The sequence below is a fragment of the Caretta caretta genome, chromosome 11 (assembly GCF_965140235.1).
Source record: "Caretta caretta isolate rCarCar2 chromosome 11, rCarCar1.hap1, whole genome shotgun sequence".
Classification (NCBI taxonomy): Eukaryota; Metazoa; Chordata; order Testudines; family Cheloniidae; genus Caretta; species Caretta caretta.
The window spans coordinates 75309608-75325192 of NC_134216.1; the positions used below are offsets into that span (position 1 = coordinate 75309608).

General features: G+C 45.3%; 1 protein-coding gene across 6 annotated transcripts in view; it reads right to left on the bottom strand.

Annotated features, from left to right (window-relative positions):
- SH3BP4 (SH3 domain binding protein 4) overlaps positions 1–15585 on the bottom strand; it is a 142718-nt gene that overhangs the window by 21498 nt on the left and 105635 nt on the right. For all 6 annotated transcript variants that reach the window (XM_048869755.2, XM_075118177.1, XM_075118173.1 and 3 more), the window contains exon 3: positions 11919–14281. In XM_048869755.2, the coding sequence (XP_048725712.2) occupies positions 11919–14281 (2363 nt within the window). The remainder of the gene's footprint in view (positions 1–11918; positions 14282–15585) is intronic.

The window sequence follows — 15585 nt, forward strand, 5'->3', positions numbered from 1 at the left end:
CCTCCAGGGCCTCTTCCAATCTGCCCTGGAGGAAAATTCCTTCCCGACCCCAAATATGGCAATCAGCTAAACCCTGAGCAAATGGGCAACATTCACCAGCCAGATACTACGGAAAATTCTTTCCTGGGTAACTCAGATCCCACCCCATCTAATATCCCCACCCCACCCCATTGCAGGATCTGCCAGTACAGCCCAGGCTGGAGAAGGCCATTAGCTTTCCAATGTCCACACTGAATTAGTGTCCTGCTGACATAAGCATACTCCTCATGCTGTCCGAAAGGACAGAGGTCATCTGCTGCTAGGCTGTCTGCTAACTGTGGCAGGTCCCCCAGCATCAGGTACGCTGGACACACTGAGAAAGTGATTTTCACAATCAGTCAGAAGCACAGGAGGATATTTATTTTTTAAAACAGGAAGTGTAGATTCTGGAACAGTTCTAAATGAAAGCATGATTATAAACAACTATGTTGGGACACAGGAACCTTTACCCTCTGCACAAGTAATGGGAGAACCTAAAAGCTTAGCATCAGAAGCAGCTGCCCTTTGATTATAACCAGCAGTTGGGTCAGAGGGGACTACTATCCCCTACCTTTTATTTTGTGCATTTCACCTGTGCTAAACAAGTGCTGTGGCATCATTTTGCCTGATTGAGGAATGTAGCTTCCTCCTGGAATTTAAACACTAAGAACCTTGCAGCCAAAAGCACATGTGCAGATGTTCTATGTCCATATCATAGAATCATAGAATATCAGGGTTGGAAGGGACCCCAGAAGGTCATCTAGTCCAACCCCCTGCTCGAAGCAGGACCAATTCCCAGTTAAATCATCCCAGCCAGGGCTTTGTCAAGCCTGACCTTAAAAACCTCTAAGGAAGGAGATTCTACCACCTCCCTAGGTAACGCATTCCAGTGTTTCACCACCCTCATAGTGAAAAAGTTTTTCCTAATATCCAATCTAAACCTCCCCCACTGCAACTTGAGACCTCGTTCTGTCATCTGCTACCATTGAGAACAGTCTAGAGCCATCCTCTTTGGAACCCCAACGTTGAGAAGCTTTGGAGAGAGTCCCATGTTGCTGCTCTGCAGCTTTGGGCTACTTCAGCTGACTGGGGCTGAGCCCAAGTACTGGGTAGAATGCTGCTGCAGTGCCCTTGGGATGGGAGGTCATGGGCAAGCTATTCCTTTGCCTTCTCAGCTCACGCATGTTCGATGCATTGGGACAATCATCTAGGGCCTGATCTTTTCCCAGTGGAAAGATTCCCACCAACAATCGTGTGTGAACTGCATCAGGCCCCTTAATTCTTAGTTGGGTCTTGCCTCCACCCTGGCCCTTATATAACAGTATCAGCATATAGGGGCCTCAGCTGGTCAGGAGAGAATTCCCGCGGCATGCACGCAGTAGGGCCACATGCATGACCCGACGCTGCCCCAGGGAGCAAGCCTGGTAGCACCCAGCACTATGGCGACCTGCTCAAACTTACACCATAGCAGTTTTGGCCCCGCACCAGCCCAGAATGCAGATGGTGCAAAGGAGGCGTGAGGCCGTCTTCACCTCTCTGCTACTCCGAAGTTGCAGCATGAGGTCTTTGCCTACTTTGTCCCTAGAACATACCTGTTACTCTGAGGACATCAGCAGAGCCAGAACATTTTTCCAGACGTCTGAATTCAACAACAACAACCACGCAAACGGCCGGATTTAATGGGATGAAAAATTCATTTTTTGTATAAACCTCAGTACTGGGCTAACCATCGTACTGTGCAAGAGAAGTTGTAACATGCTGTGATTTTCTTCTCCTCTAGCATAACTAGTAGCACCCTGAAATACTGAATTTCAGGAAAGCAACATATTGCTAGAAAGGGCTAGAATGATAAAAACACTAGAAATTCCAAAGGGAAGTCATTATCTCACAGATACAACTCTGAAGAGCCTGGCAGTGTAGTTACTGCTTAGTGAATCCACTGGAGTTTCACTTCATTGCTCTTTCTAGCAGCAACTTCAGCTTGTAGGACATGCTGAGCTGCTGGGCAAAATGTTAAGAAGCAGATAAGTGCCTATGTCACTTTGAAAAATGAAGTGTTACCCATTCTCTAACTGAGGCCTGACGTGGACCGTGAGTACATACGAGGCCTCTGAACTAGGAGCACGCTGGGCATCTTAATACCGAAGGAAACCAGAATTGCCCTACTGTTCTGAACCAATCCTGCAGTGCCCTTTGTCTTTAGTGGGTCTGGGAACCAGTGCATCACACATAGGCCTCAGCTGAGCAGGGCACTTCAGCACACGCTTTAGGGCTTCACTGAGTCAGGAACTTATTTTCTGCTCTTCCTAGACTGAGACATGCCAGTGTTGTTAGGATATAGATATTCAGGCCTGTCTGTAAAGGCCTGTACTCTAAGAAAGTAGGTATATGATTATTATTTAGCTGGTTATAGAGGTATAAAAGAAAGAATTAAAATTGCTGTTTGCATGTGTAAGGGCCTTTTTTTTTTTTTTTTTTACTGAGACAGTCTGAGGCCCTGTTTTTAAGCTAAGGCCTTTGGCGAACCAGTGGGAGCAGCCATAAACTGGGTAAAGTATGGTTACATTCTTACATTTCAAACTAGTTAGATTGAAATAAGGCAATCTGGGGCTATTAGAAAGGTGGCTTGATTTATTACCTTCAGAGAAAGGGAAGAGCCTAGAAAATGTAAAAAGGAAATTTAGTTTAATAGTTTTTGTTTGATAAGAACTTTACTTAATAAACACAGTTGGGAAACCCTTATGTTTTTATAGATGTAGTTGTAAAATTTTTACTTTTGTATTGTTTTGTTATTATAGTTTTTACTTTGTTGTTATTTATTTGCATGGTTTTGTCTGGTTTTGTAATTGTTTTTGTTTGCTGTATAGTTAATTTTGTTGGGTGTAAACTAATGTAGGTGGTGGAATATAATTGGGTTAGCTAATTACGTTACATATAGCTAAGAATATTACTATATAAATTAGGGGAAAACAGGAAGTAAATTGGGATTCGAAAATAAGGAAAAAGAAACTGATTTAAGCTTGCTGGAAGGTCACCCCAATAAACATCAAATTGTTTGTACCTTCGGACTTAGGGTATTGTTGCTCTCTGTTTATGCAAGAAGGACTAGGGATGTGAGAGGGTGAAGGAATAAGCCCCCTAACAAGTGTCTTTTCTGATTTTGACATCATCTTTGCAGGGGAGGTTGTGAAAGAGTTATCTATTTGAGTGGATGGCCTAGCTTCTGAAGACTGTCCCTTTTCCCCCTCAGGCATTACTGCTAATGCTAGATGAAAAATTGATTATCATCAAGAAGCCTGGATGATGACACGAAGTTCACTTTTTTGCCTCATCAACTTAGAGAGTCGAATGCCCAGGCCCAAGATGTGCCATCATCTAGTCTGATCTCCTGCATAATACAGGCCAGAGAACTCCCTCAGAATAATTCCTTATGGAACTAGAGCCGAGCTTTTTCAGAACAGTCAATCTTGATTTAAAAATAGCTAGTGAAAGAGAATCTACCACAATGCTTGGTAAATTCTTTCAGTGGTTAATAACTCTCTCTGTTAAAATTTTACCCCTTATTTTCAGTCTGAATTTGTCTAGCTTCAGCTTCCAACCATTGGGTCATGTTCGACCTTCTCTGCTAGGCCCACTGAGGAATATTTTCCCCCATGTAGGTATTTATAGACTAATCAAGTCAACCTTCTCTTTATGAAGCTAAATACACCGAGCTCTTTGAGTCCATCACTATAAGGCACGGTTTCTAAAACTTCCATCATTTTTGTGGCTCTTCCACAAATTTATCATTCATATCATCCAATTTATCAACCTCCTTCTTGAACTGCGGACACCAGAACTGGACACAGGATTCCAGCAGCACCGACACGCACCATTGCCAGATACAGAGATTAAAAAAAAAATTCTCTCCACCCTTACTCAAGAATCCTGTTTGTGCATCCAAGGATTGCACTTGCCCTTTTGGCCATCACATAGCACTGGGAGGGCATGTTCAATTGATTATTCACCATGACCCCAGAGTCCTTCCTTTCCAGGAGAGAGTTCCCCCATCTTGTAAATACAGCCTACACTCTGTTCCTAGATACATCCATTTGCATTTCGGTGTATTAAAACAAATTGTTTGCTTGAGCCCCGCCTAACAAGCGATCCAGATGGCTCTGAATCAGCAACCCCTTCTCTTCATTATTTACCACTCCCCCAATCTGCGTGTCACCTGCAAACTTTACCACTCATTGTTTTGAGAAGTACTTCCATTCCAAACTATTTATAGGTCGCTAGTTTTGCACATTGCTCCTTCACTTTTGGAAAGTCATTTTTCTTGACTTTAGGATTAGAGAAGCCTTTATTCCTTTTCCAAACCAAAAAACAATTTCGAAGTGAAATGTGAGATCAGAGCTTAATCCAAGAGGTGGTTCTTGTGAGCAGATACTGGACAGAAAAAGATCATATCAATGGATACAAGAGAAATCACCATTTTTTAAATTTAAAAAAAATATTACCCCTGAATTCTCATGCCTTGAGTCTTTCCTTAGATCAAGCTCTAGAAGCACAGGAGGATTATACATCTAAAACTCTGATTTCTGAAGAGGTGTCCACTTTCTCTAGGATGCGATCCTATCTTTTATCAATAGGATCTTTCACAGTCAAAAACCTTAAGTGGACTGAAGCCTTCGAGCAGAAGGCTGGGGTTGGTGCTAGCGACCCAAGAGATTTAAGACTCTTTGGGAGCAGTAGGTTTTTGCAACTAGCAGTTCTCACTGTTATTTCATTATCTTGTGAATACTCAGACAGAGAGCGTTTTCATCCTTTCCTTCTCACTTAGGTGAGGCACAGCCCTTTAGAGCCAAAGACAATGAGTCCAAAGTAAAACCCATTTAACTATTACAGTTCTTCAATGCAATAAAGCAAACTGTAAGAGCTCCTGAAGCATTTAAGAAGATGAGTAAATATAGTATTTCAGTCTTATAAAGAGTCCGTTTACATCCATTAAACAGAACTACACACATTGAAAACAGGCTGTTTCTAAGACAAAATCATCACCACCTTCTTAACCCCATAGAGCAGTGGTTTTCAAACTGTGGGTTATGAGAGCTCTGGTCAGTACCGCCGACCGGGCCGTTAAAAGTCCCATTGGAGGTGCTGCCGGGCTAAGGCAGGGTAGATCCTACCTGTTCTGATACCGCGCTGTGCCCTGGAAGTAGCCAGCAGCATGTCTGGCTCCTAGACGGGGGCACACGGGGCTCTGCAAGCTGCCCCAGCACTGGCTCCGCACTCCCATTGGCCAGTTCCCAGCCAATGGGAGCTGGGGGGCAGTACCTGCGGATGGGAGCTGGGTGGAGCCACCTGCACGCCTCCGCCTAGAAGCCAGACCTGCTGCTGGCTGCTTCTGGGGCGCAGGGCAGTCCGCAGTGCCAGGACAGGCAGAAAGTCTGCCTTAGCACCCCCGCTGCACCGCTGACTGGGAGCTGCCTGAGGTAAGCCTGTGCCCCAATCCTCTGCCCCAGCCCTGAGCACCCCAAACCCCTCATCCCCAGCCCCACCCCAGAATCTGCACCCCCAGATCAGAGCCCTGACCCCCTCCTGCACCCCTGCCCCCTCCCACACCCTGAACCCCTCATTCCCGGCCCCACCCCACAGCCGTCACCTGTGTACCCCTACCCTCTGCCCCAGCCCTGAGCCCCTCCCACACCCCAAGCCCCTCATCCCCAGCTCCATTGGGTTGCAGGTATCGACCGTTTTTTTCAACTGGGTCACCAGAAAAAAAGTTTGAAAACCACTGCCAGAGAACCTTCTACCTTCCCACCTCCACGCTCACACAACTTCCCCAGTCAGCAAAGTCATGCAGCACATCCTAATGTCACCAAATCCAGGTCTAGAGGAACCACAGGGAGGAATGTACAGTCCAGGGCCAAACCCCCCTGCCACGAGGACGTCTTGCCACCAGCTCTGTCTCATTTATAGCAAGAGGGGCTGTTCGCTGGAGCAACTCAGATGATCCAAACTGCCCCAGCAGCACACTGGAAAAGACGCAATCTTGGAGGTATCCAAAGTATTTAGGGCTTTCAAAGTCAAGTCAGCATCTTATACTTCACCTGGAAATGCGGTAGCCAGCACAGATCACAGCAGCAGCAAAAACTCTATCCAGTTTACCACTCAGGATACGTCCTCCCCGCGCTTAGTCTGGACTGTTACGCCCCTCACTCCCCACCCCTCTGTCCACACATAAAACCCCTTTCACCTGAGTTTGGTGGTGCTTTAAACTTGGGCAAACTGGCCTGGCTGGAGCATGGTGCCACTTACGCTCTGATTGGCAATGTGCCCACTTTGCAGCAAGGGCGCAGGCTAAATCACTCAGTGCTGATAGTCCTCCAATGCCTTCCCACAATTCCCCCACGTGGCCAGAAGGACAGACACCTAGTCCACAATTCACCGGGGGAGGGGGGATGGGGATCAGAGCAGCACAAAGAACCATGGGATATGTCCCCAGAAGTCCTAGCAACGCACCCGGCGAGCGCAGCACCAGTGAGGAGGACCCAGTAACTTGGGCAGGGCCTTGCAATGTGGCTGCTCACATCCAGGCTAGGCTAACCCGGTGGCCCAGACTGCGGTGCCCATGGCCCGAGTAAGCTGGGAACGCAGACCTTTAGCCAGAGTGGTTTTTGCAGAGCTCAGGTGGCAGGTGACTTTTTAAGTCCTGTTTACTTCGAGCTGGATCTGTTTTAACCAGAAAGCTCCAGCCGAAATTTTCAGCAGATTAGTGATTCCAGGTCCCTCGGTCAGCATGCCTTGAAAAATCAGGCATCCAAAAACAGAACGCCGGCCCAAGGTGCCTCTAGCTGGGACCCAAAAGCTCCTAGCCATCACTTTTCAATGTTTGGGATTCAGTCTTCGACAGCTGGGATAACAGCAGGCAATAGACTCTCTGAGCTATAAACCCTTCCAGTGGTTCTGAACTCTTCTAAAGTTACATAAGACTGTTCCGATCTCTCCTGCCATCCTCCTAATTGGGTTCCTGGCTTCGTTTTGTACGCTTCTTTGCACATGTGAGCTGTGCACACAGTTCACAGGGATCAGGAAACTTCTATGTAACTAAGAATTATTTAAAAAAACCAACCCACACTGGCGAGGGTTGGACGACCCTGCTCCAAGCGAACTGCCTGTGTAACGTCTCACTTTCTGGATCAGGACTTTAAAAAAAGCTGCATTCAAAAAGCAAGACAAACCTGGTTATTTTTAGAGGAAGCTCAATAATTCCCCAAGAGGCCGGGGATTCTGGTACCCCTAGGAAATAAGTAAAGGGAAAAATACATCTGCTGAACATCTGCGAGGACCCACATTGAGGAACAGAATTTGGCCTGAAGGAAAGAACTGATTGCAAGTATATCCCTGTAAGACTGCAGAAAGATGGGAGCCCATGGATTTTTTCAAACCCCCTCTCTCCCATTTTTAGATGCTCATTTGCCTGAAAACCCCACCCTCAATTTTGAATGAAGAATTCCCTCAGCAGCAAAGAGGGGGGGAAAACCCCCAAACCTGTTTTTGCTTTTGAAGCAGAAGAGAGTCTGGGAGAGCTCTGGGGAATGGTCATGATCACCAGACAGTGCTGAAGTTAGGGATGGGTTAAACTGGCCTGTCAATGGGAAACAGAGGTTCATCTTGGCATTCTTCCATCCTACATCTGTTCCCTTTGGATTAATGGTTTGATCTCACAGTACTGCCCCGCACCTAACAATATTTCTCTTTTCAGCTATAAAAATAGCTCACGGCCCTCGAGTAGCCTGCCCCATTTGGCTTTCCACATCAAGGATTTTGTCTGAATTCCTTTCTACCTGTCCCTTCCTTAAAGTAGACTTTGTGTTTCTTTGTTCTTTTATTACATACCAGGTTTTTTTTTTAAAATGCATCCATATCCTTTTCCTTTTGAGCAGAGGCCTTCTCAGCAAGAACACTTCTTAAGGGTTGCTTTACCTTTGAGTAAGAGCTTGTGCATTGAAGCTTTTCAATGATCTCGAGGCAGTTCAGCATTTGGGATGCCATTTTCCATTCCTATCAATGCCCTTCTGTACAAAGGTGAATGGAACTTCGTGTCCCAGTCACAGGCCCACTCCCACAGGCTCAAGCAAGATTGTTGCCTGCACTTAAAGACCCAACTGGAGGAATGCCATAAGCAGGTATGAAGAGGATCCTTTCTCTGGTGGATGGCAATTTAAATTGCTGTCTAAACAGGTAGTTAAGTAAAAGGCAGATGGAGTGCCTGCCATGGCCGATTTTTAAGAGCAGGTGGGACAAACACCTGTTAGGGATGGTCTAGGTAATACTTAGCCCTACCTTGAGGCCAGGGGACTGGACTAGATCTCTCAAGGTCCCTTCCAGTCCTATGATGCTATGATGTAAAATAAATCAATCAATCAATCAATAAATAAATAAAGTAGCACCTGTACTCGAAGTAACAAAAAGCTGATATATTAAGCAAAGGGAAGTAAGGCCTTTCAGTCTCTTGGGAAGCATAGAGAGGAAGCGCAGGGGCAGAATATTCTCTCATTGACTGGAGAAGAATGGAACATACATGGCTGGGAGCAGAGATGGGGGCAAGACTACACCAGGTTTCTGCATGAATGAGAATCCTGGCCTATGCAAAACGCTTCCCCCTACTCCTCTTCATTCTCATTCTCCCCACTGAGGCGAACGGTCCATGCCAGTAGTAACTGACTGATGTTTTGCTACTTCTGCGTAGTCAGGGGTGTTAGGAACTGCACAACTGAGCAAGGAGACACCCTGGCTCAAGTGGACAATAAAGAGTCTTGAAAACGCCTGTTGCAGATCTGAGCTAGTTCCTAGGCAAAGCCTCTCCACGTTCACTCCACAGCCTGCATCTCTGCTAGACTTGATAAGTTATCAAAGCAGAAGGGGAAGCTACAGCTTTAAGCCACTTCAGCTAAAAATGTTGCTCCTGTCAGAAATCTTCATCCACGGAGAAGAGGGATGCGCCTGGCAGCTCTCCGTCACCCTAACAATAGAGCAGCAGAGCTGGAATGGTGTGGCAGGAAGGAAAGAAAACTTGAAAACCCGATTCCCAGCCTTCCCCCACCTCCATGCACCACAATATATAACTCTGTGCAGGAGTCAGGAACCCAGCATCTTTCTTGGACCTCATCCTAGCTTCAGTCCCCTCCCTCACCCACACAGCATTTGCCATCCTTGCTTTGTCCTTGTTTAAGCCTAAAATTTTCCATTTAATATAATTTCTTGTCCACCTGCTGCTTCTCTTCCTGTCGGCTGGCTTCTGTACAGACTCTGCATGGCTGCTAGTTTAAACTACGGGAACGTAGTTATCAAAACTTTAACATGGCAGATTATGGGATGATTTACAAAGGATCAAAGTGGCAATTTAAATACGTCTAAACCCGTGTCTCTGTCACAGCAAGCTCTCGTTCGACAGCACTATTTTAAGTTTTCCTCAAACAATGTTATGAGCAACTTTCACTGTGAAGTTACAACAAAGAACATACCTGAATTTGAGGAAACCTTGACTGAGCTATTCAAAGCAATCCAGGGGATTTAGTCAGGGATTGGTCCTGCTTTGAGCAGGGGGTTGGACTAGACGACCTCCTGAGGTCCCTTCCAACACTGATGGTCTATGATTCTATGATACATCAGACTTAAAAGCTGATGTTTCAAAATGCTCTAAACGGTTTTGAAAAGTTCAACCCTAATTTTATGATTTATTCACTTTTAATTAGCTCATTAGGCAGCTCCCATGATCATATGAATTCTAGTAAAACTCAAAGTTTCTCTCTTTGGGGTCCAATATTTTCCCATTCTCCATAGTGATATCAAAATTAGGTAGGAGTTTTGAAAAGAGCTTTTTCAATTCTATCAGAGGGAACAGTCACAAATGAAACCCTGCACACGCTAGATTGGGGGAGCCATTACTCAACTACATCCTTTCTTCATGATAAAGAACAAAGTTTACACTGGTTTCAGAGTAACAGCCGTGTTAGTCTGTATTCGCAAAAAGAAAAGGAGTACTTGTGGCACCTTAGAGACTAACCAATTTATTTGAGCATAAGCTTTCGTGAGCTACAGCTCACTTCATTGGATGCATTCATCCGATGAAGTGAGCTGAAGTTTACACCTAATCCTCAACATTCACCACTCCTATTAAATGACAAAGATGTGAGTTATTACACATTTCGACCCATTTTGTCTACGAATAATTTAGTTCCTAAGCCTGAAACCACCAAGAGAAGCTTTTGCTATTCAATAGTGAAGTTTCCATTTTAAAAATGTGATTTGATGTTGCCTAGTTATCTGCTTTTGTGAAAGACACCATTTCAAGGACAAGGAGTGCCGCAAAGCTTGTCTAAAATACAAGCCCTGAATGTTTTTGGCTTGTTTCCTCTGAACCACAGAGATCTGCTCTGCGACAACAAATTTTCAGTGAGATTTTCTAAGGGCATCTAAGCGAGAATCACAGGATTCAAGTTTCCCCTGAATGCAAACAGAAGTTTATTAGAACATTGCTGGATAAGCTATATTTTCAGATGTTCTGTATGACTAACATGACTACCCCTGTATGACTAACATGGCTACCCCTCTGATACTGTACGAGTACTCCATTGTTCAGAATGAGCCACCTAAATTCAAGCTGCTACAATCACATGATCTACCTAATATGCTCAAATGATGTTCAGGGAAAGGGAAACTGCAAACAGGTTCCTGATTAAAAATAACCAGCAGGAAAATCTTGATTAAAAAACAGGCTTTTTAAAATCCTGTATAAGTGAAGATGCAGAATTCCCTCTTCCCAGTTGCAATCTTTATAAGAAGCCTTTGCAAGAGCAAGAGGTTTTTTAATCGACAGTTAACCAGTGTATTCCAGTACAGGAGTTGTTTTTAATTTCTTGCTATAAGCCAGTTTGTTGTTACAAGCTTTCACATAAAACCTCCAAACAGCTGTTGATGCCCAACAAACTTTTAAAACTCTTTTTGTTTTAAGTTGCTGCACCTCCAGGACTAGGAGCTCTTCACGATATTTCTTAAAGTACATATTTATTCCTGGCTTCAGAGGAGAATTAAACTCCCCATTTTAGCACCGATGACCACTTTAAAGCCAAAGACTACTGAAGATAGTGGAACAACTGCCAATTACTTCAATGGGCTTTGGACCAGCTACTTTTAAAATAAAACACACACGTCTACGCATCTGCCTAAAATCCTATAGAGGCTCTGAACATATAGTGTCCACCACGCAACGAGAGAAGTGCCTCTATAGCTATGTAACCATAAATGCCCCACCCTCCAATCTGGAGATACAGCTTCATTTGCATTTTGATTAACATTTTAAACTGTGGAACAGAGAGCATGTTTCACTGCAGCTGTGGTGCAGTACCCCCACTATGCTTTACGATCACGATAATTCCCTATGCTGTTAGGGAATAGAAGATTTATAAATTGCCCTAGCAGTTACGTCGTTTTCACTGACCTCCACTGAGAGGCAAAGCTGTCTATTGGATACTGGAGTGGAAGGAATGTCAGGAGTCCTGGGTTGGATTACCAGGTAGCCACTGTCCTGGTGTGTGACTTGGACACGTCATTTCACCTCTCTGTGTCTCCTTTCTATGTTAGCTATTCAGGGTAAGGACTCTCTCTATGAGTATGTACAGCACCTAGCACACTGGGCCCCTGATCCCACTTGGAGATTTCTAGGCCCTGCTGTAATAGGAATACAGTGAAGGATGGCCAGTTTCCCATCAAAATGCGCTGCAAAAAACCCACACATTCAGATGTACTTTCATTTGTATGGACTGTTTACAAAGAATTGCATTCCTGCTTCTACCCCCAATTCAGAACACATTTCTTAATAGATTAAGAACCTCTCTGGCAGGCTGAGTACTCACCGCCATTAGCTCCTTCTGGAAAGATTTCCTCTCCTTGTTCTCAGTATTATTGCAGTCTTCTTTCAGCTTCTCCAGCACCGAGGCTACCCGTTCCGACTCGCTGTCCAGTTCTGCTCGACAGAAGAAAGTGAGCGGCAAGTTCACGTATCCCAAGGCGTCTGCGAACGAGCGCCAGCTGCTGATGTTCTCCATAAGCAGAGTCCTGACTGAGGCGTAGATGTAGGTCAGAAATTTGCAAGGCCTCAGGATTTGCTCAAGCAGTGCACTGGTGGTGAGATCAGGTCCAGAAAAATAGCAGGGCTTGACTTTCCCAACCACTAGCACGTTTTTGGCATGAACAAGGCCAATTTTTCCTTGGTAGTAGCCAATGTACCATTCCTTGGTCCACAGCTGGCCTTTCAGTTTGATCTTCTCTTCACTGAGCAGCGCGATGACATCTCCTTTCTTATATTCCAGTAAATAATGGTTCTTGTTTTGGCGCACTACAGTTTTAAGCAGTTTGCCATACTTCAGGCTCGCAACCGGCCGCTCCTGAAAGGCAGGATATTTGCTAGTGGCAGCCAGGGAGGACAGAATGATCTTCCCAACCTCATTCTTCTTGAGGAACCTTCTCTGCCCAGTGGACTTGATGGCACTTTTAGGAGGTGGCTGTGGTGTTTGCACGCAGAACTGGGTCAATATGGCGTCCTTGTCATCCTTGACCTGTATCCTCAATGTGAAGTCCGAGAGCTCATTGAAGTCATGGGACATGATTGGGAAGATGAGGCGGCTGACTTTCCCCAGCTTCATCTGAAAGCCTCTGACGATTTTGGCTTGTTCGCTGGCCTTCACCTCGTAATTAGTCATGTTGGAAAACATGCAGAGTTTCAGGTCCTGCGGCCGGGCCAGAGTGAACTGGTGCTTGCCCCACAGCTGCAGGGCCACGGGTGCCACACCGTGGATTTGCCGCGTAACCTCGGTCACTAAGAGAGTCTTTGGCGCACACTCGTGTCCAAAAATAGCCACGATGGTTTTAAAAGAAGGATGTATGTGTTTGGGGCCATAGACACCCACTGTGATCTTTTTACTGATGTAGTCCCAGACCGTGTAAGGATAGATGACGTTCTGTCCTTGGGCCACAACAGCTATGTACATACAAGGTTCCAGGTTATCCAGTTGCACCTGTATCGTGTCTCCATAGGAATAGCTGAGTTGCATTGGCATATAGGGTCCTTCTTTTGTGTCACTCCGCAGGCACTGTAGTCCCACCAAGCTCTGACTCACGATGTCATTCTTGACCTCCGCCGACACTTTCATCTCCAACATGATGAACGTTTTTACCTCCAAGTTGCTCAGTTTAATCTCCAGCACCGGGCTTATGGTGCTGCATTTGTCACTGTTGAGCTCCAGGGGCGGGTCTAACAGGGCTTTCATGGAGATCTGCTGCGTTTCCCCTGGCAAGACGTGACCTTCTGGCACATGGATGCTGATGTTAGTATCTGGGAGCTGAACTGCTCCACCAGAACTATCCAGCTTGCAGACGATGTTGGTCTCCACAGGTTGCGTCTGACCCCAGCCAGGGTTCTGGCCAAGCAAGTCCAGGTCGTGGCACGACCGTGCCAGCTTCCTGTGGTTCAGCCAGGCAGTTCTAAAATCTTCCCTGCTCTGGAACTGCTCTGGGGTAGGAGATTTTAATCCAGTAAAAAACCCCGATGATGTTGGTATTTCCGATTTTGCCTGAAGGACAGACAGCTCCGACAAACTGTACGAGCGTTTACTTCTGAAGAAGGGATTGTCCCGCCTCACAGGCTGTTCAAACTCCAATCCATTTGTGGATGGAAGTTCAGCAAAGATGTTACCTATGCTGCTGTTCATTGCAGAACCGGCCCCTGTAAACAGAGGAGCTGCCGTGTCAAACAGCAGTAAGTCCACAGTGGTTTTGGGGGTGCACTCTTTGTCTGAGCTGGGTGTTATTTGCAAGTTTCCATTCAGAAACGGGTTGGTTTGGACCCCGTTTAAGAAAGGGTTGTTACTGTAGCTGTTGGCAGAGTTTCTCTTTACGTCAGTCCACTCTCCAAGCAGATCTAGCTCTCGGACTCCTTCGTCAGGGCTCTCAAGCAGATTGTCTATCATGCCACTGTCAGTGAAGGATGAGTTGCGGTAGTTTACAGGCTGGACGTAGGAGGAAGGTATGTAACCCATTTCTGTGGTATTGTGAGCATACCACCACTCGCCTCCTGAGGTATCCAAGACATAGAGGTGGTCACCCTTGGAGAACTTTAAGGTTGTGAAGTTAGTTGGGCAGTAGTCTTTGATTGCTACAACTTCCTTTGCATTTACAAAAGGCGTGGGATTGTCTACCAGCAAGGCACTAGGAGAAGGCACTGCAAAGTGAAAAGAAACAAGTGTCACAAGCAACCTGCAGAAGTCATAACACTTATTTACTAAACCTTCATCTTGGAAAAGCAATTCAATTTCTTTGACCAGTGAAGGCCAAACACAAGTTTTATCATATCATCTGATTATTTTACTTTTTAATCTCTTTAAAAATTTACCCACCCAGTACTTCGGATGCTTTGATATGTAGTGAGAGAGAGCTTCTGCCCTAAAGATCTTACAATCTAAAGAGACCAGACAGCCCAAGGGCTGAAGGGAAACCAGAGATGTGACTTGGCCAACATCACCCAGCAGCCCAGTGGCAGAATCGGGACCAGAACCCAGGACTCCTGATTCCCAGTCCAGTATTTTACCAACTAGACCACACTACCTCCCCTTTCAATTAAGGTCCTCACAACCTCTTGCATGGGAGAATTTGGCACTCCATGCTCTTAAGTCAGTGCGCAGAAAGAAGGAAAAGGCTCTGATAAATGGCACATAAAGCAGATGATTTAATGGGGCTCAAGACAAGCTCTTGAGCTTACACGGAACTCTTCCTTCTGATGATCAAGAATGATGTAAACAAAATACAAACCTTCTAAAATTCCTGTTCCCCTGAATTGTGAGTGTGGAAGGACACTTTTTTTTTTATTAAACAAAAGATTTTAGGATTTATTCACAAGGACAGATACCGACAGACTAAAAATCAATCCTTCAACTAGTCCTCTGATCCAGCACAACCAACTCATATTGGTCTTCAAACACGTACTCAAGTCCTCATTGATGTCAGTGTGCTTTTCTCAATTGAAGTGCTAGTCACTTGTTACAGAGTTCCATGCTTTTTTTGTGTGTGTTCCGACCAAAATCAGCGTGTTGTCAGCTTTCCCCTCCCCTTCCCCAACGTTTGCATTTCAAGGCTATTTAACAAAAATTAACTTCGTGTTCAAAGAGAGGTCCATGTAATGGGTCCTCCCAAAATAAACACTGCAGCTTACCACTGCTGTATTATCAAGAATGAACCAGTGTTTCCAAACTCATTTCCAGGGTAGTCTTCAACTGCAGGCCAAACTGCACAGTATTTTGCCACACTAACAGAGCTCCTGATACAAACCTAAAGCAATATAATATAGCCCACAGATAGGCAGCCTTGCGTCAGCTTTTTGCATCCACAGTTAGACCGTGCTTGCTGCAATAAATGCTAAAGTAAAACTTAGATCGGTCACCAGCATTCAAACATTTGTTATCTTGCTAGACAAACCAAAGAGATTTATGCCTAAGGGAAAAAAAGTCCACTTTTGTAAGTATACACAGC